Consider the following 26,210-nt stretch of genomic DNA (forward strand, 5'->3'; position numbering starts at 1 on the left):
TGGCAACCATCACGACTTTGATCCATGAGATGGATTACATTGTTCCGGCAAACACCATCGTTGACAAATTGACGCACGAAGTTACTAGTGAGCGGGAGACCGGACTTGTCACTCATATTGGACTAGTGCGAACGGGAGACGTTGCAGACGTCAACACCACGAGATGGACACCAATTTCAGCTTCCGGGCATGATAGGGCTAGTTTGGAGGGGTAAAAGCGGAGCGAAGTTCTTCGTCGAGGGAGCTCGACTATCAGACCCTGCCCAGCCAGAAATATTTAAGCTCCAGTCACCCTGCCTCTTAAACTTTTTCATTAATCATGCTAGTGGAATATCTTTGCTCCTGAAATCCCGACACCTCTCGACTCGAAACCATATACCCACTGCGGCAATGAACGACTTTCTGGAACGATGTCCACCTGCTTACGTTGAGCTTCTCGGCAGCCTCGGCATTCAAGTGGGATATTTCGCTTGCGGGATGATCATGGAAAAGATGCGGCCTGCCTACGTCACCGCAACATCTCGTGAAGTCCTGAATAAGAGTCTTCTGAACCACGTCATTCTGAATTCCCTCCACTTCGCCATAGCAACTTGCATGGGTGGAAACTCGATTTTGTCACAAGGATATCCCAAAAAGTATCAGCTACCGTCGTGGACCGAGCTCATATCACAACTGGTGATCGCTCTTGTGTTACGGGATGCTGTATTCTGGATCGTTCATCGACTGTTACACATCCCTGGACTATATCGAGTGCACGCGAAGCACCATGAGATCAAGAACCCGGGCGACCACCACATTTTTACCATCAGCTACATGTCCCTTGCAGACTTTCTTTTTGTACGCAATTCCGATAGTATCCGTTGCAAGGTTCTTGGACATGAAGCTCGTCACAACTTTGGCCTTCTCCTTCATTTCTGCAACAGGGGAGCAAGTTAAACTTGTTTGGGGAGACGAGGCCCATGACGAGCATCACGTGAACGGGGCGGTCAATTTCGGAGCATACGGTCCCATGGACTGGGTTTGTGGAACTAGCGGTCAGTGATTTCTTGTCAAGATTTCATGTCCCGATGCATGGTTGCTTATCTAACCTCCTATTACAGCCTGAAGAATATCGAGCGAGACACGTGGACGAATGAACGCACAGCGGCCCGCTGTGGAGCGTGGAATGCCGGTCTGGTTTGCCGTGCTTTTGAGATCATGGGTGATTCGAATTACAATGGTCATCATGTTGTGTTGTCATTAAGTATCTGGTGTTTGGTATGTGCATATCTGCAAGTTTTTGAGCGAATACGGTTGGATCTTTGAGGGAGGACGGCAGCGTTGAACTCTACTCAATTATGGATAGTTGTCACTCATTCGACAGTCGATCATGTTTTTGATCAAATTCTGTTTCGTTGCTCTATTATCGTGGGTGAACTAGAATTGATGTGCCCTGTGTTGCTGATTCATTGCATGAAGGAGTTTCTAATAGTCAAGGCCTCAAGATTGCTTGCGCTCAGGATCTTGTAGACGCGCTAGTTCCAACAAAAGCCTGTAGTTGTAAATCGCAAAGTCCACCTCACGCAAGGACCTGGAGTGCCATTCTCTACCCTGCATCGCAATGCTCCTCGCTCGTTGCTGCCCACTGTCAGTTGTAGTCAAGTATGAAACAAGCTCAGGTAGCTCCTCCATGCTCAGGCTAACGGGCACATAATGTGTCCAAGGAACGAGACGTTCGTCGTGCCACTCCCGGAGAAGAGTCTGTTTCATTGGCGTGGACTTTGATGCTAAGAGTTTGTGATAACGCCCGCTGATGCCGTTTCCGTCAAGATCGAAGACGAGCCGCGAGCGAAACGCTTCATTCTTGTCCACCCAAGACCTCACATTGAAGTACGAGTGTTGGTCTCTGCACTGTGTCCTGCGGCACTGGAACAACCTTGTGAAAGCAACGTCGTACAAGCGACTATTCAAGAAGCTTGAGGTCACACGCTCGACCATGCCGTTGACTAGTCTCAGGTAGGTGTGGTGCTGTTTCGCGGGCTGATGGAGGTTCTGTGCCAAGGCAACGAATCTCTGGCGGTGATAGTTCCTCCAATTGTCATCAGCAGCAAAGCCACCAGTATTAGATCCAGCCCAATATACGTTGTTGCCTTTTTTCTCCCAATCTATATCTTGGTCATCGGTATACTGGAACTCGTCCTCCAGATATGCCGGGCTCGGGTAGACAATATCTCCCATTGAGGAGAGTGCCCCCGTAGATAGAACAGGGACCAGTCCCTCGATCAAACGGAATGACTTTGGTCTCGCAATGAGACCGTGTAGGGAGGTGTGTTCAGGATTTTGGCACAGGTCTGCTGCCATTGGCGGATCTGACACAAATGGAAGGCCACAGGTTTCGATGGTCGAGTTTATCGCGTGCCTTGATGCAAGGCCCCCATGATCTGAACAGTGCCTCATGATTTCTTTGCCGATCGGTTGTCCCGACATATTCTTCAGATTAAAGCGCCGACTGGCGATCAAAGACTGTCCCCCGATATCTTCTGCCAACTGCGAGGGAAGAAGAATTCGCGGCTCGTCGAGGTGGTTTACAAGAAACTTCAAGTCTGGGATCTTGCCGTGATCTAATCCCCTTAGTAACTTGTTGAATGAAAACGCAATATTTCTGTCGAAAGTACGATTTGCGTGCTGGCAATGGATTGCAGCTTGTGCAGACGAAAAGCAGCAGAGCCAAAGATCACTTCCCGTCGTTTCGTATGCTGTGCGCATAACTTGATTGACTTGTTCGCCGCTCATTTTGAGAAAAGAGGATACAGCATCGAAGATCATATCGAAATCGTCGATAATTGGAGACTGATTCGCTACCGCAAAGTCAAACCACCCTTCAAAGCCTGCAGGTGGCTCCGTCCCATATCGACGAACGTATTCAACATGGGCTATCGTGTAGTTGGCCGATTGCGTTCTCAGCAGGTGTTGGAATTTTGTGTCTGCTTCTCGGCTAAGAACCTCCACGGGGTGTTTCTCGGAATTACCAGCAAATGTTTGAGCATTAGAGACTGCATCTCTGGCAACAAGAAGATTGATAAAGTAAGGACAAAGAGAAGCAACAGCTAATACCCATAGTGTCGGGACTCTCTTCGTCTTCAACGGCTTGGGTATCAGATGTACCATATTACCCAATGCCAATATCGACACCGCCACATGTGAGATTGCTTGGAACTCTGAGGCTTGTGAAAAGGGATCAAGGGTCGCGGTGATCCCAAAAGTCCCTATCGCTGGTGCAATGCGCCAAGAAGTGCGTTCGGCCTAATGATAGTGTGTCAGTCCAAGAGCTTACAGGGTAGATCAAAAGAATTTAATTACGGTTCTTGCCGTGAAATACCATGCCAAAGCCTTAGCAATGCTTAAGAATACTGTGCTCGGAATGTTGATCGTCGTAAAGTCGAAAATGCTGGCGTCCAATATCAAGCACGCGACGAGTAGTACCACGACCCGAGGAGCCAACGCAGTGACCGATTGTTGAAGATGCACTTTTGGATAGAAACATGTTCGGTATACTGCGTTAGCATGCTCAAAGGAGGCGTAGATAACGAGCATCGCAATAGCTGGTATCGCCGCGAAGGAAGATGCCCCAAGATCCAAGCCACATAGTGTGAAGGCCGCAAAGAGTCCGGTCAAGAATATTCCGAGTAATGTATCAAAAAGAAAGATTTGTACTTTTGGTCGAATCGACGGCGTAATATCGGGTAGTGGGAGATTGGATCGCGAGAAGCCTTTGTGAACAAGCAAAAGGAACGGGGATAGGATTGGCTGGAAGTTCTGTTAGTCAAAAGGAGGGATAAGTACAGAAAAAGAATGATTATAGAGGCGATACTTACCAGAAAGACTACGATAGTCTTGAACTCTGCTCTGTACACCGAGACCACAGCGATGGCAAAAGCGACTGCCCAGAGAGATACGGAGCCTGGTGCAACCCCCGAACCAGGACTTCGAGGGACGGGAGACGGGAGGTTGTTCTTCGAGCCCTTGCTGTCTCCCAGACCGTATGGGCTTTGACGAGTACTCCGAAAGAGAATTGGCAGCAGTAGCCAGCAAAGTAGCTCCGACCATAGCTCAGCGGCGTTTGAAGAAAGGTAATGGGTCACAACGGTGTAGATCGCAGCTGCTCCCGCAGGTCCAGTGATGGAGCCGAACTCCTCGATAGGCTGCCATTGGAGCATTGGAGCAATTCCATCTGTTGTTACAAGCAGACTGTGAAGGACGATTAGTTCCAAAGATGATAGTTGTAGTGAAGGAATCAGGAAAAATCATCTTTGCAGCATTGCTACAGAGTCCTTAAAAGAGTGTAGACGAGGGAAAGATGCTTAGATCCGATGGAGCAGCCTAGCAGGGTTTTACAGCCATGTATCAGGAGAGAACAACCAGCATACACGATGAGAGAATAGGAACATGACCCTGGTAGCCAACAAAGGGTTTGATCAAAAGGATTTGGTGTATGACTTATGCTAGACACCACTGGTCGGCTTCCCAGAGGTAGAATGGGGAACACGGCAGGACCCATAAAGAGATGGCCGAGCCACCACGCCAACAATTCTATTGCGAAGCAAAGTCCTGATGATGAAGGTCAATAGTGGCTTGAGGTTGGGATTCATAGTCTGTAAAGCAGCTAGGCTGCTTTGAGCTATACGAGGCTCGTCCCATCCGTCATCAAAAAAGACATCAGAGCCAAGACACCAACAGAAGCCGGGCGAGAAACCCATCTTGACCGGGCGGCTCAACTGCTTCCCCTTACCAATCTACCCAATCATTCAATACACCCGTGTGTGACGGTGTCACCGCTAACACGTTCCGAGAGAAAGACAGCTCTTGGTTCTGTCGGATGTGGGCCGTGAGGCGGAGTAGCGTTGGCATGACGTTTGGTAATTAGCCCCAGGTCTCTCCAAGAGGTGCCAATCTCTAGGCAGCAGTATAACAGAAAAGTGCCAAGGGCATTCTGCAGCCCTGCGGCGGCGCGGCCCCGCGATCCGGAACGGAGCCGAGCTGCTCGGGGTGGGAGAAATCGTTCAAACGAACTGTGTTGAGTCATTGTTGCTTGCACATCGTGTTGTCTCTGCCCCTGCTTCAAGCGGGATGATGCCGGCAGAAGAGCTAAGTAATGAACATATGACCGTTGGACGTTGGAGTTCCGCATGCGAACCGCATTCGGGCGTCGGGGACCTACCTAGCCAATGTAGATCTCATCCTTCAGATTATGGTGCGGAGCGCCTTGGAGATGTTTGTCGATCAGGCTGTATCCTTTGCTGCGCCATTCCTTGGTGATCGTAGTGATAAAGACGGAACAGCTTGAAGGGCAAAATCAAGTAAGGAAGCTTAGGAACACAGCCCTGAGAGATTGTTGTATACTTACGTTTACACGTCCAGCAAGTTGTCGACTAGTAATTAGTTGTCGGGCTTACAAAACGCTGACATGGGACGTCTACCAATATATACAATGCGAGCCGAATAAATTTCCAACCAATAGGAAGGGTGGCCGAGTTGGTTATGGCGCCAGGTTAAGGTCAGCTTAACATCTGTTTCCTGGTGGGGCAACCCGCGCGAGTTCGAGTCTCGTCCCTTTCATTTTGCCGTTTTTTTGACTGTAGAACAGCTCTATCATGGCAATTGGCCGAGCATCTCGACTTCTTTTTGCTTTCGCGGCCAGAATTTGGCCGACTAAAGGTGAGTATCAGGGCGCAAGATGTTGCGGCAGCACCCAAGCGGTTCTTGACACCTGGACAGAGTACTCCCTTCTCTTCAATGGAGGTATCTATCGTGGCATTCTCTGCTAACTCTGACCAGGCACCTTTTCACCGCCTTACCCTTTGTCCTATATATCCTCTTCTGTCTCTTTGAAACCGTACCTTCACTGACATCTTCACGCATCACCTTAAATGGTGTACCGGAACCGCGGACTCTCATCGCCCAGCTCCGCCAGCTCATCGTCAGAGAGGTCGGCGTACTTGTTTCCCACGTGACCGCCCTCACGCTGCTTATTCTCCCGCGAGTACCAAAACCACATGAAGCCGTACATACACGTTGCCATACCAACCATGCTCAGCGTCACAGCATGACCGCGGATATAGCGCGGCTTATCGACTGCTTGGCTGCGGAGGGTCCTTCTGTCAGCTTTGTTGATGTGAAGATGAGACTGTGCGGTGCGATGGGTCTTGGGAGGAGGACTCACTAGATGAAGGATGACATGACGCCGGAGCAGTTTCCGATGGTGAGCTGCATACCACTCGCCGTCGTCCGCTTGCCGTATCTTGGCGAGTTGTTCGGTAGCTAGGAGAATCACCCACATCGTCAGTTTCAATGCTGCGGATACGGCAGTTCCAAGGGGACTCACCCAGGCAAGTGGTAACCCGACCACGACATACAACCCCGCCGCGACGAGGAAGCATCCAAAGTAGTGAACCCCGTTCGAAGTCGGCGAAATGAGCACGCCGTAGCCGATGACGCTGATGCTCCCAAAAATGACACAGAACAAGCCGCGCTTCTGGGTGCGGTCCGAGAGGAAAGCCATGGTCATGTACACCGCGGCGCCGAGAAAGTAGCACGGCACAGTCAGCAGCTGCACCTGGGCTGCCGTCCACGTACCCAGGCTGTTGATGATGGTCGGAAGGAAAGTCGAGAAGCCTACTATCGTCAGTCACAAACTCTACGATATCGAGAGCGAGAGGAACTCACCGTAGAGCATCGTATCAGCCCCAAACTGCGCAACGCAAAACACCCACACCTTCCAATCCATAAACGCCTTGACCATATCCCCCCGGCTGAACTCCTGCGCGCTGCTCGTGTTGCCGTACTCCCTCCCCCTCCGCCTCACCAACACCGCCTTCTCCTCCTCGCTCAAGAAATACGCGCTCCCCGCATCGTTGGGCAGCGCGAAATACGTCACTACACCAAGCACAACCGTCGGCAGGCCCTCAATAATCATGATCCACCGCCACCCGCTCAACCCAGCAACACCCTCCATGTGCCCGATCCCATAAGCCAACAGACCACCTAACCCGCCCGCGATGGCAGCGCTGACGAAGAGGTACCCCACGCGCAGCGCGAGCTCGTGCTTGCTGTAGAAGAAGGTGAGGTAGACGTTTAACCCCGGGAAGAGGCCTGCTTCGACGACGCCTAGGAGGAGGCGGCAGGCGATGAGAGCGCCGTAGGAGTTTACTAGCCCCGTGAGGGTGGCGATGATGCCCCAGGAGACTGTGATGAAGGCGATCCAGCGGCGCGGGGTGAGGAGTTTGAGGACGAGGTTGGAGGGGACCTCGAAGATGATGTAGGTTACGAAGAGGATTGAGACGGCGACTTGGAATTGGTTGCCTTGAAGGTTGAGGTCGCGTTCGAGGTTGTAGAGGCGGGCGTTACCGATGTTGACGCTGTGAGTGTGAGTTGAGGGTCGGGTCGGGAGTATATCCGACGACGTTGTTCATGAAACTCACCGGTCGAGAAAGCTGAAGAGGTAGAGGAGCATCACGAGGGGCACGATGTGCATGTCTAGTTTGCGGACGATTTTCTGTTCTGCTATGCGATCGGCGAGCTCTTGGTCACGGGCGTCGATGTCGGGGGAACTGGTACCGGGGCCAAGGCCGGTGTCTTTGTAGACGCGGTCCTTGCCGGAGGCGTCCATGGTCGTCGTGGTCATGCCGGTGTTGCGGCGATAGGCCGGGCGGAAGAAGAAAAAAACTCTATGATGTCCCGGGTGTGCGGGGGTGGTCCGGAGGCGATGAGCAATGAGCGGCCCAGCGAGTTTGCGCCAGCGATGAATTTGTGCGCGGACCTTTGTTACTCAGAGAGTAAGTTCTGAAAAGGCGTAACGTTAGAGTTGCCGCGACTTGACTCTCATAACCCAGCCGTTGGGGTGAGTTGAAAGCTCCCTAGGATTCCACTCCGTTATATCGTCAGAGGATCATCAAAGTAACGATGAGCGCGGGGCTCGTCCTTGTTTCAATGGCGGGGTGAGTGTGTGTGTGAGGTATGAGATCTGTCGCCAACTGCGCAAACAATGAGATTTTCTCTTTGTAACCTGCCCCTCCGCTTTCTATGTCGGCGGGGTCTCTGAAGAGACAATAGCACGATGTCGACTAGGTAGTCACCGAAACTCCGCCGAAAAAAGCTTGACGAGCTAGAGGGATAAGAACAATATGGGAAGCGCCGCTTGTGCGAGTCAGCCAAGTTTGGAATCAGTTGAAGAATATTTGACTGGTAGGAGACGAGGCTCAATTGACGATGATGTATTAAAGCATGAATAAGTTGTAGGTCCTACTAAGAAGAGGCACTCTAGAGTGTGAGAAAACTTGAAGAGTCACATAGATAGTTAGAAACACAGCAGGCCAGCCCCCTCCCTCCATCGTCCCGCCCGTCCTTTACCTCCCCCACGGCAGCGGTATTATCTTTGCATGTGCAGATAAGACCGCAAAAAGCCAAGACAAACCCCGGGTCTGGAACGCAATCTTGATACGACTACAGAGTCCAGCTCGGAGCTGCGAGCACTCTCTAAACGCATCGGGTGGGTGGCTGGTCTGGTCTGTATGGTTGATTTTCTTGCTTGTTTCATTTGTCAGAGACCCGCCCGCGTTATGTTCTGCTCCCGCACATGTAGGAGATACCCGACATGGTGCCACCGCTCTACGCTGAGCTATGGTGTGCGTCAGCAGAGGTGCAGGCCGCGCGACACCGTTTAATGCGTGCCCAAGTACCCCAGAAAGATACGCACCCTATGGTTACTCGGTATTGCTGTCAAGTTCCAAGACTTGTTATCGCGATGTTGTGTCTGAATTCTTGGCTTGCATGTAGAGATAGACACCGTTCAATAGCATCGGTAATTTTGCCGCCGATGGTTTTCTACCACCAGCAGGCTCGCTGGAACATTTTGCGAGACTGCAGAGTGTTGCCGGCGAGGATAGGCAACAAGCTGCATTTTGAACCGCTTCTTGAAGCGATCAAGAGTATGATATCTATAATATCGAAGAACCCTACGCATCTCCCCCATCACCCCAACGATGTCGACCGAGGTTCTTCGCGTCATAATCTAGACCAGAAGCAGCAAAACGATAGTATCTAAAATGACAAAGTATCCATAGATATAGTTACATCGCAATGCAATCCCATCTTGATACTAATTCAACAGCCCGCGATTTCAATGTCTGAAAGCAATCGCCAAAAGGTTACACCAAAGCTTGCAAACACCAACACCTCTCCATCCCATCTCCCAAATTCCAAAACGAAATATCAAACAACTTGGGATGAACAGCTGGCCCCTGCCATCAGAACATCCCCGTGCTCTCTGTCGTGCATACTCTACTCTCCAAGATTCAAGATTCAAGATTCAAACCGTGCCCAGCCCTCAGAACCCTTCAAAACCTTCCCCTCTCCTGCAATCTCACCCACAGCCTTCACAAACAAACACCATCCAGCTCCGTACCATCGCGATGGTAATTAATACCTTGTGATTGTGAGTGGCCCACCTCAGCTCCCCGACGCAGTCAGCAAACGCCGCATTCCAACCTGCACGCCACGCTCCCACCGGCAAGCCTCGCAGGTCGCAGGCCGCATCCGCCGGGGCGCCGTTTGACGTGACGAAAGGGCTCGAGTATGACCGAACCCAGCGAGCTTATAATACAAGGGGCCTTCAGTCGTTTCCAACTTGTCAGAAAGACATCAAGTACCTCCCATCTGACCTTTTAGGACCTTCAATACCCCGAGTCACACAACGTTCACAACAATGGTTTACTACACACATCTTTCCATGTCGTACACATTACGAAGATTATCTACCGAATATCCTCTACGTGGAAATGCACCCGTCCCCTGAAGCAGTCCCTCTTCTTTTAATGGAACCTGCTTTCCTTGACTGTTTCTGATACCAATCTGTCCCGTATGGAACTCGATGCAACGCTTTCTCAAAAATGTCCAGGTAAATGACAAGCCTTCCTCTGGTTGATCCGTATATGCATTTCCCCTTTGATCCCCCCTTCTCCTTTAAATTTCTCCCATCTTCCCACAAAAAAAACTTACACACACATGACAAAAGAAATTATAGCATTACCGATACCTCTCGGTAGGCATCTCGTAGACATCCGGTACGGGACCCGAGTTGTACGCCATACCCGGTGCAGGTCTCGATTGCTGTTGCGGCGGCTGCTGCGGCCTGGGCTGCGACTCGCCCATCTCAACGACCTCGTCTCCTCCCATCTCTGCGGGAAGGATCCTCGTTCCACCGAGCTCCTGCGCACCACCCGTCGGCGGGCGAGATCCGTATCCGGCACCCGCGGGCGAAACGGTGCTGTTCGTCATGGGGCTCACGCTTTGCGAGGGCGGCGAGAGCTGGTGCTTGGGCACGGGCTGCCGTCTCTGCGTTCCCGCACCCGCTCCGAGCGCTGCAGCACCTGCAGCAGCACCACCATAGCCGGCTCCCGTCTCGGACATACCTCCGCCGGGCCCGCTGAGGGGCGAAGGACCGTTAGGGTCGTAGGCGCGCATGTCGTCGAGATCGGCACGGGAAGGTCGGTTAGCCTTGCGGCGCTTGTAGAGCCAGTATCCGATACCAATGAGAGCAGCAAGTCCAACAATGCCAACACCAACACCGATTCCGGCCTGTGCGCCGGTGGAAAGGCCTCCGCCGCTGCTGGAGCCCGTGCTCTGCGCACCGCCGGTCGCGGTTGAGGTGCCTAGGCTGCCGGTTGTCGGGCCGCTGTCGACGGTGGTGGGCGCGGCGGTATCGATGGAAGTGGAGGTGACGGTCAGGGTGGACTCGACTGTGATTGTGGTCTGCGCGTTGTTGAAAAGGGTGCTGGTGACCATGGAGGTAAGGATAGTATTTGAGGTCGTGGTGAGGAGCACGGTGCTGGTTCGGGTGGCCAGGACGGTGGAATCGGCGCCTGCTGAGCCGGAGACGGTGACGACCACGGTGACAAGAGCGCGCTTCTCGATGACGCCGTATTTTCGGAGATCGTTCGCCTCAGCGGCGGGCGTGATTTGAGCAGCCGGGGCGTCGTAGGGAGCATCGAGAACGGGGAGGAAATTGAGACTTCGCTTAGCAAGGACGGTAGAGGTGACATAGTTGGTCACGGTGGCGGTCGCGACATCGTTACTGGTGATGGTGGTGGTCTGGAAGGTCGTGGAGGTGACGACAACGGTGGTGGTGACCGTACGCAAGAAGACTGTGGTCGACGTGACTGTTCCTCCTCCGCCGCCGCCGCCCACGGTGGTGGTGATGGTTACTGTGGTAGTGGCCTCTGCCGCGGCTGTGGTCTCCGTCGTGGCCGCCGGAGTCGTGGCTACGGGTGTCGTGGAAGTGGGCGTCGAGCCGGTGCCGGTTTGTCGGGGTCGGAGGACAGGCATGGGCTTGCTGCCATTATCGACAAATGGAAAGGCAGTGGTGAAGGAGGACCAGAGTAAGGCCGCGAGGCCGGCTGATCCGAGACGCATGATTGCGATGCGGTCGCTCTACGACGAGTAGAGGACCGAGAATGAGCGCAATGGCAGTGGTGAGGATTGAAGTTGACTTTCGTTGGGTGGAAGTGGGAGGTTAAAAACGGGGGAGGGGGGGCGAAGAGTCGAGGACGGGTTGATGGAGGAGGATGAGGATGTGGTAGGTAGTGACCTAGGGTAAGGCGGGTCGGAAACAAAGTGTGAGCGAGGTTTGTGTGTGTTTGTGTGGTGTGGTGTGTAAGTACGAGTTGTGTGTGTACCCCGTAGATGTTGTGCCACCGCGGCGAAACACGGTGGAATGGGGATGGCGTCGTACAGTTTGGTTGTGGGAGGAGGAAACGAAACGGTGCGAGTAGACGGATGAACAATTGACGGGGGAGGGCACCTTACGAAGTGAAGATGGGAAGCAGAGGATGGAAGATAGGCTACACGGTACCTTAGGACTTGGATCACACCGGGACAGGTTCGGTTGATTACGAGAAAGAAGTTTTAGTGGAAGGAGCGAAGACTCGAGAGTGCGGGAAAGAGCGATTAAGATTTAGCATCGATTGGCGACTGCCTCCATTCAGTTTGCTCAGTCCTGGAGTCCTGGGCTGGGCTGGGCTGGGCTGTTCACTACGGTACGGTACGGTGGTGACTACCTCACTTCGTACACAATTTCTCCCTCCCTTGAGTCTTGACACGAACAACCTCCTCGAGTCCTAGAGACCTAGACCATGCAAAAATGCACACAATGCAGCCAAATCTGCACAAGTCCCAGCAAGTGTGCCTGTACCTCCGCAGCAGTGCAGATTCCGTCGAGCTTAGCGTCCCGGCCGACGGGTGCTAATAGAAAAGCCACTCGTAATAGCGTCCACCCGTCCAAGGTGGCGCGGTTTACTGGTTTTTTTGCCTCATCTGTCATGGCTCATGAAATGGTCCGAATGGTTTGTGCATGGCATTTCCCCCTTCTCCTATGTATGACTTCGCTGATGAACTCCGTCTTCTCCGTCAGGCTAGGCACTAGGCAGCCCTTCTCCTTTCCATGGTCCATCGAGTCTCGAGTCTCTCCACCGTCGGATACTGGAGAGGAGCCCGAGCCGACGGTTTGAAAGAGGGGCCCTTCTCCCAAGAACTTTGAATGAACAAGTGACGAGAAAAAAAAATAGACAAAAGAGTGGGCGGGAGGGGCGTCGAGGGATTAACCACTCCATCTGCTGCCCTCTCGAATCCCAAACGGCAGGTCGTCAGTCAATACTGCTGCTCGAGAGCAGCCCAAACCCAAAGGAAATAAGACCAAAGGGCGACGGAGCGAGAAAAGGCTAACAAATGTTTAATTTGAACAGGCCCAAGTAGGAAACACAATGACACAACCACACAAGGGGGGCACCAAAAAGGACGACGACTCCGACAGCGAGGGCTTACTACGTAGAATTTTCGGATGCCCGTCGACTTGGAGCATTTTTCGACAGGGTCTCTCCCCGCCATCCGAGAGTGTTCTTGATGGTGATGCGCGCCGCTGCTTGGAAACCCGTTGATTGCTACAATGGCAGTGCTCGACAAGCCCGTCATTGACAGCCCGCGGTGGCCGGGCTCTTCGCATGCACACACGCACACACGCACACACGCGCCATCATGGGGTGTCCCTGAACCCCTGGACAAGTGGACCCTGCCAGCCATGAGAACCTTCAACCGAGGTGCTGTGCGCCCCCAAAACGTGTCTCTATCTCGCTCTTTCCGACCGCTATGCTGTTTGGATTGAAAAGATGGCATAATACGGAGAGAATTGACAGCGAGTCGATGGTTATCAGCAAGAGCAGCAGGGCTGAGGACGACGAATGAGCATCAGTAGCCAGGCGATACACGGCGGAATTCCATTGGACAATCAGCAGCAATACGAGATTGTCGGAAAACCGCCTTGTTCCCGCGACGGTTAACGAAATCTCCCCGTCAACTCCAGTCTTCAGCCAACCCCCCTCCCGTGTTGCCTGCCCCATCATGCGGTCCGCGGGATGAACCCAAGTGGGCAACATACGATGGCTGAGTAACCAAGGGCCCCGGGAACGGCCACGACGACGTCTACGACAGCGACGCGTAAAAGAAGAAAACATGTTGAAACTACCATGATAACGAGGTTTCTTCCACCCATATATGCATCGCGCGGTGTTGAGAAGTTTCAAGACATCGCGAATATTCAAAAGTACGGAATACACCCAGACCCTTGATGGATGTTGCGCTTCTCCCGCCAGGATTGATTTGGATCCCTCATAAAACCACTTCCGTGTCAACGCCGGCGTGGCGCTGGTCATCCGGGCGTCCAACGACCCTGGATTCCTGAGATCGTCAGCTAGCGCCACAGCTGCTTGCATTCGCGCATTTCCTGCCAAATTCGATCTTTTGGCGGTGGACCGTATCGCGACATTGACCGGCGCCCAGACTTTACAGCGTGTCGAGAAAAGAAAGAAAAGCGCTGGTGTACCATGGTAGCGAGTGAGTGACCTTGCTCGTGTCTCACCCTCGACAATGCTCTATCAACTATCTGTATGCTCCAGGACTTGCTCCCCATACGGATAGACTTGACGTCCCGTCATGCGATCGGCGCGTGGGCAGAATGATATCAGCCTGGGTAGACGCTTACAGCAGACAACGCATAACAACACACACACACACGCGCGCGCGGACACACACGCCAGAAAAGGAGCCGAAACGGAATACGAGATCGAGGTGCAGCAGCCAACGGCCAGTAGGTCTACAGAACGGTCGGTTTAGGGAGGTGGGCTCGCCAACAGCGTCATCCTCTGTAGATCAGCACCGTCTGCGACACGAGAGATTGTAAGGATTCTCGGGACTCAAACTTCCTCAAGATGGGAGAAAAGCCCGACAGGACCCAATCTCTCATGCAGTCCGTCCAGTTCCACACAGGAAGCAGTCTCATGCTCGGAGTCCATCAACTTTCAGAAAAGCCCGCTACTCAATCTCTGACCACGAAGCTGGCAAGCTTCGAAAGTGCTTACCGTGAGAAGAAGAAAGAGGGGACCGCCCGGGACACTCGGGCGTCGAAGACTCGAAGGGGGCCCAGCGGTTGTAATTCCCGGAAATTGCCCAGAGACACAGCGCCCACCGTTCGGTGAGTAATCCAGTTGCCAGCTGAGCCACACCTCACTCTGAAGTCCAGGCACACGGCGCGCTCACCCAGCTTGGGGCTTGACGGGCTTTTGTTACTTTTGTCTGTGCATTTGCCCTGAAGTGAGAGTGTGGCTCACATTTCACTCACGAGGAATGCATCCTTCAATTCAAGCTTTGTTTCTCCAGAATTTGCTCGTCATTTTCCCCATTCTGTACTCACAAGTATGAGACATTCCACTTTGGTACTATTTGATATGAAGTCGCCTCCATTCTTGCCCGCTCCCTGCCAAGGCTTCTGCTTGAAAGAGTTCGTCTTGCCCATGGGCCGTCGCCGGAAGGGCTGACGGTCTCACTTGTTATGACTACCTAAATGATCTTGGCAACCTCCAACCTCACATCATGATGGCTGAAGAGCACACCAGACAACTACGGGAGATAACCATGGTCAATCTTCTCTTGTTAGATAGGAAGTTCTGTGTCTGCTTTTGCTTACTTTGACAGATAGTCATCAGGTCTGATCAACATATCGTTCTTTTATCGCTGTTATAAAACTAAGTCTCTACATATTGACGCTATCTAGCAGTCGATGGGACACGCTTGACGCAGCTATTTCCGACCTACAAATGGGCTCAGTCGGAGTCGGAGTCCCTGGAGCGAATCGAACGCGAACTCATTGTAAGCCTCGATTGCGAAGCTGTGTAACCGGCTTGGTTTTACATATCGATTACGCCATCTGGGGGAACCGCGACGTCTACGTTCACACTCCAGGTTGAACTATTGTCTTTATACGGAGCGTTCGAAAGAGAATACCCGAAGCTCCGACGCCAGCAACGAGCCGTCTTGCCATATTTGTATCCTATATCCTCCTGCGCTATTCCACAAAGTCTTGAGGATGAGCATCGGTGATATCACCCAACAGGTCCGCCGACGTCCGTATACACAGGGCCCGAAAGAGCTCAATCTCATGCTCGTTCAATGCCGTGTCCTTCCCAGAACATCTAAGCTCCTCCCCCTCGCCGCCCTCCGCACCGCACGCAATCCAAGCTCGCCTGCCATCCAACCAGGTCGGCACGTTGATCGGCCCATCCCATGGCCTCGTCCAGTCGCCCGCGAAGAAGTTGATGGAGGTCAATGGACTCCTTGCGTAATGCCGGATGAACCTCGCAACTTGAAGGGCACTCGTAGCCGTGAGCAGAGGGCTGGCGAGCTGCTCTGTCGGACCGCACGTATCCACACACCGGATCGGTTCTAACGGACCTTGCTGACGACGGCATTCGCTCGTGATCTCGAGGTATAGCGTCAGATTGGTCAGTCCAGCCGGGAGGCCTAAAGAGAGAGCGCGGAGGTCCTCCCATGGCCATGTACTGTTGCGGTTGAGGTCGATTATCAGAGATTGCAAGTTGGGCACTAGGTTGCGAAGGTCTCGCAGAACATCCCTCGGAAGCGTTGGTCTTTTGGATTCTAGGCTTTCTGGCGTTCGCCATTCCAGGTGAGTGAGTGAGCGCCCATGGTGTTCGAGTATGGGAATGATGGACTGGTCTTGGCCGGCATCTAGCCATGATAGGCTTTGCAGCGAATGTTGAGGTAGCGAGAGGGCAAAGTCTACTGTTGTACCTCGCTCGAGTCTCAACGTGCGAAGGCCTAGTAGAGCTTGAGGCAATTTGCTTTCGACGAGTGTCTCGGGAGGACCGTCATAGTCCAAGATTGAAAGATTGCGGATCTTGGAGAAGTCCATTGCGTTGAGCCACAGTTCGATGTTGTTCGCTGACTTCTGGTCATCTGAAAGTAGTCTCCATTTCACCCATCCGAAGGCGTCACCCGAGAGGATCCAGCCACTGAGGTGAGTCCATCCTCTCAGAGGACGTAGGTAATCTCCATCAGTGTCGTAAAAGTGATACTTTTCGAGGGATAGGGTGTCCAGAACGGGGAGATATCGCGATGTTCCGGCAGGATCCAGGGGAAGGCTCCAGCGATCGGGTTCTCCTACACAACCGATCTCTCCGATACGCAGGTTGAGCGATGTGATGTTGGGACAGTGGGTGAGAGCGTCGTGGACGTTAGCTAAGGACTTGTAGTATGTGTTGCTTGGGCTCTGGATGGACGGCGGCACGGTGACGCTGAGTTCCGAACTGGAGGGACATGTGATGGCCGCAGGTGCGGCGATTCGGGCCAAGATGAGCAGCAAGGTGAGAGTACGTATCGGGAACATGATGGATTTGGTCACAGTATCGATCCCTTTTCTAATTCATCGGTCTCCGTGGTGATCATGCGGTGAGAATGGAAGTTGAGCTTATCAGGTAGAAAGATGATGGCTGGGAGATGTGACAGGGGCATGTTGGTTGGACCCCTGTTTTGCTGTGCCTCACTCAACGCGTCCCCCGCCATTTTTCATGCTTTGCTCTTGCTTTCCAAATATTATAACAAACATTTACCCAGCAGCCGCAAAGCAGCCGCGCCATTGTTAGCACCAAGAAGCGCAACCAATATCAAGACATCGAATGACATCAAGATAGCAGCACCACCAACCAAGTTCTCCACCTCATCGTTGTCAAGTACGGGGAGGACTTGGCCTTCTCTTGCAGCAAGCAACAGCAACCACCGAAAGTCATCTACTTCTCCATCACTCCCCCTCTCTACCACAGTCTTGGCCCTGAGCCGTAGGAGGTCTGAGGTAGACGCGACCGAGCCCCCCAAGAAGGACCCGGTAGCGTGTATGCGCTCGATGCAGCCGCTGCCAATCTCTAGGACATCCATTTCTACTCGGAATCCTTGAGGTGCGTCAAACGCAATCTTGCCGTCGGCCTCGATGGTAAAGCCGTCAGATCCGGCTTGGGCGCTCTCCTAAATGTCGATGATGGCCTCTGAGGGGGCGGCAACATCCACGTCCTCGGTGTGCTATGTCGAGGAGTGGGCGATGCTCGCCGCGCCTCCGATTAAGACAACATGCTGTCGTAAGCTTGGCCGGACAAGGGTTGTGGCTGCTGTAAAGCAGGCAAACAGCGCGTCGCGCATGGGGATGGAGATGGTCTTGGAGGAATTGGGCATTTTGAAAGATGACTCTTCTTAGGGATGTTAGAAACATTGAAACGTTGAGAGTGAATAATGTTGCTGAGGGGTTATTTGACTCACAAAGGATCTGGCTTCGAGCGAACAATACTTTGAACAATTGAAGAGCCGATGCAAGTAACTTGTAAGTAACGATTACCAACCTATCTTCTTTAGCAATGCACACGGTAAATGACTCGATGCTTTATCAAAGACCTGCCAAGAAGTCTGTCGATGATGTCGCGAAGGAGAAAACACAGAAAAAAGAGAGGCACAGGGTGGTTGTCTATCTGACTACTTGCCTTTCTGTGCTTTACATCACCTGGTGCCCGCTTTGGCAATCATTCACATCTATTTGGCAGAGCACTTCGGGCAGCTGGTATCCCTCGGGCCTGACCCATTGCTTGGTGGTCGTCAGATGCCTGGAAGACAGGAAAGAGCGTGACAACGATGTGTTTTTTTCTCCCCCTGAACACTGGGTATCTAACGTGAATGCTGCCACAACGCCCTCAGTCGTGCTCAAAGTAAACGACTATGATCTATTCGAGAGTTTCCTTGCTTCTTCGAGCTCTTGAGTTGACTCCTCCCGCTTCCTTTTCTGCTCAGTCCTGAGTGCCATACAAGTTTCGCTTCTCGGCAGGTCAATGTCGATGATCCAGGGATAGCGTTGCAACTCACCATCTGCCTCGAGCGCGGCATTGACGAACATTGTGCTCTTGACCTCCGATAAGCTCATGTCGTTGCGAAGATGTCCTGCACTAGAGTATCGCTGCGCCCTGTAGAGCTCAAGTCTCCGCTCCCTACTCTTCTTGTCTTCCTCGGATTCGAATCGCGTACCCCCGAGCGTTGTGAGATTATCAACAAGCTCAGATTTTTCGTGATCAATGTCACTAAAATGCGAGGGTTTGTCGGAGATCGTGGGGCGCCAAGCTGCGTCCTTTGCTCCCCAACCACCGTGTACATGTCCGAAACAGTGTAAGCGAGGTCGAGACTTTGCAACAGCAGCAAAGAGATCCGCACAGCCGATGCGCTTCTTATCCGCAGACATGTCCATAATCCCACGCGGCGGGCCATGCGTGATGACGATATCCGTATCCGCCTGGATGTCGAATTCATGGCCCTTGCTTTGATTATACGAGAAGCCCCAGCCTTCAGATGATGACGATGATGGCGTATACGGGCTAGCGTAGACTTTGAGCCTTGTTCCGTTCGCGAGAGTAAGTTCGTGTGTACCCTCGTCCAGGAGAAGAATGCCGTCCTTTTTGGCGTCGGTGAAGAGTTTCCTGGCCAGTCCGTATCCGCCATACTCCCGTTCAAGCAGGTCTGCTTCAAGTGGTGCGCCGTTGACACGGTTGGCTTCCTCCACTTTTGCCTTGAATGCCACGGGATCGAGCGAGAAGTCATGATTGCCTGCGATGACGAGCGTGAGTGGTGCTTTGAAGGCTTTGAGCATGTCGAGGGTTTGGCGGAATTCGTCCATTTTTGAGTGCTGTGTGAGGTCGCCGCAGTGGATGAGGACGTCAACTGGCCCACGAGGCATCATTCCAGGTGGGAATGTATGGCCGTGAGTGTCTGAGATGATGAGGAATCTAGTTTGGGTGGTGGAAGACATCGTGTTGAGACTGCGGAGTTGAACGTGGGATGTATGACGTGGGACTTGGCCGGCTGTTGAAGGCGTCAAGTGTGAGATGAGTTGTGTATGTTTTACCTCTATATTTCGATTCAGCTAAGAGATATACCAACTACTTATGTGAATAGAATGTAATTGGGGAGAGTCTCCGCGATATGGTTTTGAATTCCGTTGGTCACCCCACATACATATCTCCGTTTGTGTCCATCAAGTGACATACCAGCTGCGATAGATTTTTCGACCGCCGCCAGATAACTTCCATCAATCCCTTCGGGGTACCTGGATAGACTCAACTAATCGAGGCTAGGAAAGTACGGTTATGGCGGTGGTGCATGGTAGATGGTGAGAGGTAAAAAAGAACCTCATTAACGTCAAGCAGACAGGGAGCCGCTCGGCATCCTCACCAGACAAGAAACTCATCAAATGGAATTTATGGGCGTTGACAGCCCCTCATAAACCTACTATAAGAACAGGAGGATGAACTACTCCAAGAACTACACCAAGAACTGCAGTCTAACCGCGCCGAATCAATCAAAACGGCAGTGACTCGGCTTCGAGCGAGGTTCAAAGGCGGAGCACCAGCCGGACAGGGACAGAAGCACGCACACTACCGCCTTGCCTTACTCTGTGAAGCAGGGAAGGCAGATATGAAATTACCCTCTTAACGAAACCGCTCACGTCAGGTAGGATCCGGTATCTAGTTACCATGAAAGTCCCTTGCCTACTCCGACGCAAGAACAAGATACCCGAAATCGCCAAGCAAAAGCCAAGCCGTCCCTCGCCCATCATCCAGCACGAAGAGCCAATCAACCAGACCACGCACGCTCGGTCTGATAGTCCCCGTGTCTACTCACCCAAGTGGGTGACAAAATCGATTTCCCCTCGACACATCCGACAAGCACTTTCTTCCGCTATTATTAACGGTACTAAGATCATTTGTACAGGGCATATTATTTTTACGTATGTAAGAGGGATTTTGATGCGAGAGGGCAAGCAATTATGATGATATAAGTAGATACATGGTAGGAAATCGATTTTGTCCCCCACTTGTCACCAAGTCCACTATCTTCAAAAACAAATAGTTGCTAAGCAATGCCAGGAAAAACGGCTTACGACCCTACGGAAAGAAAATCCCAACCGCGCGGCGGCATGTAACACCCCTTGTTCGTCCGATGTTATCCCAGTCGGAGCGTTTTACAACAGGCGTCTCGAAACCCAACAAAGGGCACGCACGCCCTTCCCAAGCAGTCGTCATCTTTACGCAGTACACCAAGCCCGGGCGTCCGAGCGCTTCTCTCAGTCTCCTAGGGCCTACGGAAGTCCAAACGGTGGCGAAGGAAACTTGAGGAAGGGATCACATCCCGCGGAGGCTCGTGCTTGGCACGTCTCACCTCATCTTGGGAGTGTTCTCCTACACACAAGCACAACTGCAGTAGATAACGACCAATACTGACTGAAGGAAACCAAGTTGACTTTTGCAAGAGCCTTGTGCCCTGCTGCATCAAGAACTGTCTAAGTATACTGATGATGGCATCGCTAGGTACAATGTAAATGTCGGTAGTAGTAAATAGTATATCCACAAGGGGTTGCGGGGATGACGCCCAAGATTATCATCATCCACCGATGCACTTCCTCACTGTCGCCCTCCAAATTCTCCTCCTCTCCGACGGCATGCCTGTGATGCCGTCACCCGTGTCGCCAACACCTGGCATCTTCCTGGTCCCGTGGCGTCCGGCGCAACTGCAACATGCAACCCCGTGGATCAGACTCCATGATAAGTCTATCCTACCACATCTGATAAATGCTGGCAGAGATAGAGTGGTACAGGCAAGCAACGACGCTGATATTGTTGACAAATAATATGGTGGAAGAGGGAAACGAAACGAAATTGTTGCCTTTTTTTTTTCTTCGACTTTGGCTTAGAAGTTCTCCTTGCCCCACACGAACGAGAAGCTGTAGTGAGATTAGCATTGAACATGTCTTCAGGACTAGAAAGAAAACTTACCCAGGTTCACTGTACTTATTACAGAAAATGTGCAGCGTGCTACCCAAGCCCTTGGGACCGCAGAAGAATACACCGGCCTCGGCGGGCGAGTGCAGCTTGCGAATACCTCTGAAAATCATGTCCCAGTTGGGTCTGCCAAAGTTGGTGGGCGAGCGCAGACCGGTAATGGTATCCTTGTCGGCGTTGGCGTCGTTAATCATAATGTTCGTCGCGTCGTCCGCCTTGATCTTGGCCGTCAGATAGGTGTGGATCTCGATACGGTTATCCACGTCCTGGGCTTCAATGGCCAGTAGAAGGGAGCGGAACCACTCGAAAGAGCCAAAGTCTCTGCAAATCCAGAAGAAGTAGACCTTGCTCAGGCGAGTCTTCTGCTGAGGGTAGTTCATGCGGTACCAGATGGACTTGAGAATGGAAGCAAAGGGCGTAACACCGATACCAGCACCGCAGAGAACCGAAATCTCATACTTGAAAACGTCCTCAGAGGCCGAACCAAAGGGTCCGTCAATGTAGACACGGGGCAAGACGCGGCGGAGGGCAGGGTCAACCTCGCTGGAATCGCTGTTGACACCGACGACCTTGCTGGCATCGTCCTTCTTCTTGTCCCATTCGCAGCCGAGAGCCATTGAGACGGCACGTGTGAAGTCACCGACAACACGCATGTGGATGGAGATGTAGTCTTCCTCGGGGGCGCTGGTCAAGGTGAAAGGGTGGTACTGCCACAGAGAGACAGCGGGACAGCAGAAGAAAATGTACTGTCCAGCCCTGGTCTTGGTGTGCTCCTTCTTGATCTGGATCTCGCAAACATTGCTGGGGTGCTGAATAACCTTGGAAACGTACGTCTTGTGGCGTCCACGAACCTCACGAGCAACACGCTCAGCCAGGTAGACGAAACCGCCGTACATCCAGTACTGCCAAAACACACCGATGGCAGAAGTGCCAATGCTGGTGCAGAAAGGAGCAAAGTCGGGCTGAATCATGCAGAAGGCACCGTGGATGGACCAGAAGAAGAAGAAGACGATGAACATGTGGTGAGTGTACCAGAATCGCTCATAATTGGCACGGCGGGGCTTCTCGACCGAGGTGAAGACCATACCCATGAGCGCGATCAACATGACATAGCCAGTCCAGCCGGGTCCGGAGACAAAGTTGGCCAGCAGCCAGCCGTAGATTCCGAGGTTGTTCTTGGCGGCGATCTGAGCAAAGTTGTTCCAGTGGGCAATAGTGTGGACCCACGAGAAGAAGACAATGGACCAAGCGGTGGTGATGTGGAAGGTGATGTTCTTGTCGAACTGGATGATTCCGTTGAGCGGAGTCTGACGGGCCAGGGAGATGAGCGTGCGGCAGACGGGGAAAAGGACCAAAGCGACGTCGACGTGGAGCACCAGCGCAGCTGAACGTGCGATGATGAATGTCGGGCCAAATGTGTCTCTTGCTATTTGCAAGTTATCCTTGAGGGCGAAGTTGACGGAGGCGAACGCGAAGACGAGGCCGTGAAGCACGAGGAACACAAATACGAATCTGCTTGCAGTTAGAACCTGTTGTCTGGTAACCGGACTGGGTGTGCGAAGACGTACACTCTTCGGTATCCTTCGTTAATCATCCAACGGTCGAAGCGCTCGCGCATCGTTAAATCCTTTTGCTTCTCCTGCGTCATCTCTCCGGAGAGAAGCATGCGGGTAAGAGGTGTCCATCTTGAGCGTTCCGAAGGCTTCTCGGAGCCTGCGTAGTAGTAATCCATGACTGGCGATTCGATCTGGCTTGTTGCTAGCCAGGGTCTTCGACGATTGCTCTCTTGCTGGTTTCTTTTCCGATCCGAAATATCCCAGTAGAGGGTTGGTCTTCTTCTCGACTCTTTCTCGGATTTCAATTAAACGTCCCCGTCGGTTCTTTCTCCTTCCCTAGTCGTTGATGGTTTCTATCGTCGTGGTGATGGCGGTGTGCGAATGGTCGCGGGTATAATCGAACGTTGGGGGGTTGGTTCAGAGCCTGCTGAATGGGCGCAGAAAATAATGCATCTAAATGAAAGTAGGCGAAGAGAAGTGAAGAGTCGATCCTAGAAGCACGCGCGAACCCAGAAAAAGAGCGGAAATTCGAGCCTGCGATCCGTTGGTCACTGGGTCAGCGAAATGAAGGCTTCTCGCACGAGGCAGTAGAAGGATGGAAGGTGGTGGGAAGGGCACGGAGCTGGAATGTAAATGACAGAAGGTGGCGGGAGGAAGCAGAAGAGAAGAAAGAGGCGGCCGAGGGGCTTATGGCGCACAACAGAGTTTGGGAGACGCAAGAGAGTGTGTCCGGGGGAATGTTGCGGCTTCTCTTGCTGCTACTACTTTTCTGCTGGTAGGAGAGGAGGAATAGGGATGGGCGGCAGGGGGAGTGTAGGAAACATAAGGTGATTTTGTGTCGATGATACAAGCCACGCTGCTTGGTTCTGGTCGCACACTTACCTGCACACAATGCCTGCACTCGGCGGCTGGATAGAATTCTTGGTATTCGCGGGGGATTGAGAGGATTGGCGATAATTACTTGTCCCTACTTGCAGTAGCGGAAAGGGGTGTGAGAGAGATGGACGCTGGAAGAAGGGGGAAAAGAGAGTCAAAAGCGCAGCGTCCGGGAGGTGGGCGATCACAGGATGAAGAGGAGTGAGAGCGAAGTCTCGGGTGTGAAGTGTGAGAGGTGTGTGAGGTGGATGCGTTCTGGTTCAGGGCGGGGAGTGGAGAGGGGCAAGGGGAGGGGAGGGTGGCAGGGTGCTTCAGGACAAGGGGGTAGGGATAAGGGGGATCGTGTGGTGGGCAGGGGAGGATGGGAGGGCCTCACAGGTCTCGAATGGAACGGTGAGTATTTGCTGGACATGTTTTCAAGTAGAAGAAAGACGCGGCAATAGATGCTGTTTATCATTCCATCATACACAATATTCATAACACTTATAATACTTGAACTGGTAGAATCGAGTGGTCAAAGGCAGTTAGGTGCATGTTCATGTTCAAGTACGGATTCAGGTGGCGGGCGCCCTTCTTGTCGTCGGTCTCAGTGACATGCCGAGATGGTGCGAAAGCCTGCGACATTATGCCTACGGTGGCTCGACAGCCAGGGCATCGATGAGTATCGGTTACCGCAGGGCCTCCCGTGTGAAGGCAAGGTTCCAAGGGTTTGGGGAGAGCAACCACATGGGTGGGATGGGTGTGTGTATTCAAGGACGTTGGCGTGCGAGGCCACAGACAACGATGACTAGTCTAAGATATGGCGTCAATGGGATCAACAAACAGATAAGAGAACGCGAGGAACAAGTGGAAAAGGGGGTTTACGATGCAACTTGGGAGTGAGAGGTGAGACTGAGACTGAAGTTCCTGAACTTGAGTTGAGTATGAGAGTGAGAGTGAAAGTGGATGAGTGAGAGGGAACAGACCATCCGCACAGAGCAGTGATGGCGCAAAAATGCAGCTTGCGCAAACGCGTTGCAGATACGGCACGGTAAGGCAGCTAGCCAGTGGTTCACTCGGCCGGCGCGGACGGCGGACGGACGGTTTCTTTCGCGTGCCACTTCACTCAGATCGAGGACTCGACTGAGACTCACTCGAGATGGAGACTGGAGTTGAAGGATTGGAAGAGAAGAAAAAAATAAACGTCTGAGCATGGTCCCAGGGCAGGGATGCCAAGCAGCTAGAGCCTCAGGGGGCCAGGCCACATTACGCTTACTTGGGCGGGTCCGGAGATGTTCTCGGCCAATCATCGGCCGTGGATCAATGCAGGTACAATGTTCTTGCCGCGCTGCTTCGGGACGGGGCATTTCTGCATCTGCGCTTGCCTCTCGTGCCTCTCTCCCTTTCCCTTCCAGTTTTTGTACATGGCACCTTCTACTCCGTAAAGTACAGGTATTCGTAAGCATGCGAGTACTAGAGTACAAGGTTCAAGTCCGTCATCGAGGGCAAGACTCACCGGACGCGACGCTCTGGTCAAATCGAGAAAGAACATCATGACATTGCTTCAGGTTAACCAAAGCAGTCGCCAGCCAAGTACTTTCTGAGCATCAAGATACAGCAGGTGGCCAGGTCATGGGGAGATTCTTTCCTTCCATGGGCCCAATCGAAGACGATAACCCCGCCACGGGAACGAAGCCCAATGGCCCATCCGTCTCACCGACTCTGCCTGTCTTCCGAGTCTTGGCTTTTCTTTCTCTCTCTTTCTATCCCGAGTAATCCGTACACAACGGATACTGCCTTGTACACTCAGCTTCCGCCGATTAAACACCACCGCAGAATTCAATTCACACCATTCCCTCCAGACCCCCAAAAGTCATGATCCCGGCTTGGACGCGCGCTTCCTGGCTTGTCGCCGCCCTCCTTTTGTGGGCCTCGTTCCCGTTCCTGGGACACAAGGCCGTTGGAACGGGCTGGACGGCATCACGCACCCACTAGGTTCCCTACCTTAATATCGAAAGAAGCCTACCTTATTCGGACAGCCGCAGTCTGGGATCACCGTCTTTGCCCGCCAATCACATCTACCGCTCTTGACTCCCGGAATCCACTCGCGTCCAGCTCAGCTTTCATCGGACGCTGGCCGCATCAAGAGCTCAGACCGACAACGAGCCGCCTACGACGGTGTTTAACCGTATCCGTACACCTAATTAATCGTCACGAAGCCAAGCCTTTTGGACATCTGCGGTTCATATTGCCATCACGGAGCATGCCGAGATAATCCACACTCAGCGACGGATACGGATAATTCACTTCTTCGCACAGCATCGTTCCCCTGGGCCCTGGCGGTGGTCATCCCACCGGGCCACTAGTAGTCAGATACGACGAATCCTCTCCCATACAAGAACATGTTGTCGATATTCAATATGCCATAGGGCACTGCAGGAAATCTCATCAGCCCCTTCCGCCTCACCACGGTCGCCTACGCCTCGTTGCTGTTTGGGCCACGTTTGGAACAAGGCTGGTCTCCCGCATCACATGTGGGTAATGAGGCCATATTCCCCCG

At 52.7% G+C, this 26,210-nt stretch overlaps 5 protein-coding genes and 1 non-coding gene across 6 annotated transcripts; 1 reads left to right on the forward strand and 5 right to left on the reverse strand.

The window, feature by feature from the left end:
- The first annotated feature begins 5,496 nt into the window (after positions 1 to 5,496).
- Positions 5,497 to 5,595, forward strand: N0V96_010938. The gene has a single exon. It is a non-coding gene; the product is annotated as a tRNA-Leu (tRNA).
- Positions 5,596 to 5,902: 307 nt separating this feature from the next.
- N0V96_010939 (uncharacterized protein) lies at positions 5,903 to 7,660 on the reverse strand (the record flags this gene model as incomplete). The annotated part of the gene is made up of 5 exons (XM_053195765.2): positions 5,903 to 6,119; positions 6,200 to 6,297; positions 6,362 to 6,651; positions 6,703 to 7,394; positions 7,458 to 7,660. 5 exons carry the CDS (start codon positions 7,658 to 7,660, stop codon positions 5,903 to 5,905), a joined length of 1,500 nt encoding a protein of 499 aa, XP_053046800.2.
- Positions 7,661 to 10,059: 2,399 nt separating this feature from the next.
- On the reverse strand, positions 10,060 to 11,445 carry N0V96_010940 (uncharacterized protein; the record flags this gene model as incomplete). The annotated part of the gene is made up of 1 exon (XM_053195764.2): positions 10,060 to 11,445. One exon carries the CDS (start codon positions 11,443 to 11,445, stop codon positions 10,060 to 10,062), a length of 1,386 nt encoding a protein of 461 aa, XP_053046799.1.
- A 3,979-nt stretch (positions 11,446 to 15,424) lies between these two features.
- Positions 15,425 to 16,762, reverse strand: N0V96_010941 (uncharacterized protein; the record flags this gene model as incomplete). Its single annotated transcript, XM_053195763.2, has 1 exon — positions 15,425 to 16,762. One exon carries the CDS (start codon positions 16,760 to 16,762, stop codon positions 15,425 to 15,427), a length of 1,338 nt encoding a protein of 445 aa, XP_053046798.2.
- Positions 16,763 to 18,130: 1,368 nt separating this feature from the next.
- Positions 18,131 to 19,078, reverse strand: N0V96_010942 (uncharacterized protein; the record flags this gene model as incomplete). The annotated part of the gene is made up of 1 exon (XM_053195762.2): positions 18,131 to 19,078. One exon carries the CDS (start codon positions 19,076 to 19,078, stop codon positions 18,131 to 18,133), a length of 948 nt encoding a protein of 315 aa, XP_053046797.2.
- A 2,069-nt stretch (positions 19,079 to 21,147) lies between these two features.
- N0V96_010943 (uncharacterized protein) lies at positions 21,148 to 22,971 on the reverse strand (the record flags this gene model as incomplete). Its single annotated transcript, XM_053195761.2, has 3 exons — positions 21,148 to 21,181; positions 21,234 to 22,751; positions 22,808 to 22,971. The coding sequence occupies 3 exons, from the start codon at positions 22,969 to 22,971 to the stop codon at positions 21,148 to 21,150; spliced, it is 1,716 nt and encodes a 571-aa protein (XP_053046796.1).
- Positions 22,972 to 26,210: the final 3,239 nt, after the last annotated feature.

The sequence above is a fragment of the Colletotrichum fioriniae genome (genome assembly GCF_027942845.1).
Source record: "Colletotrichum fioriniae strain IMI 355084 chromosome Unknown scaffold_16, whole genome shotgun sequence".
NCBI classification, from domain to species: Eukaryota; Fungi; Ascomycota; class Sordariomycetes; order Glomerellales; family Glomerellaceae; genus Colletotrichum; species Colletotrichum fioriniae.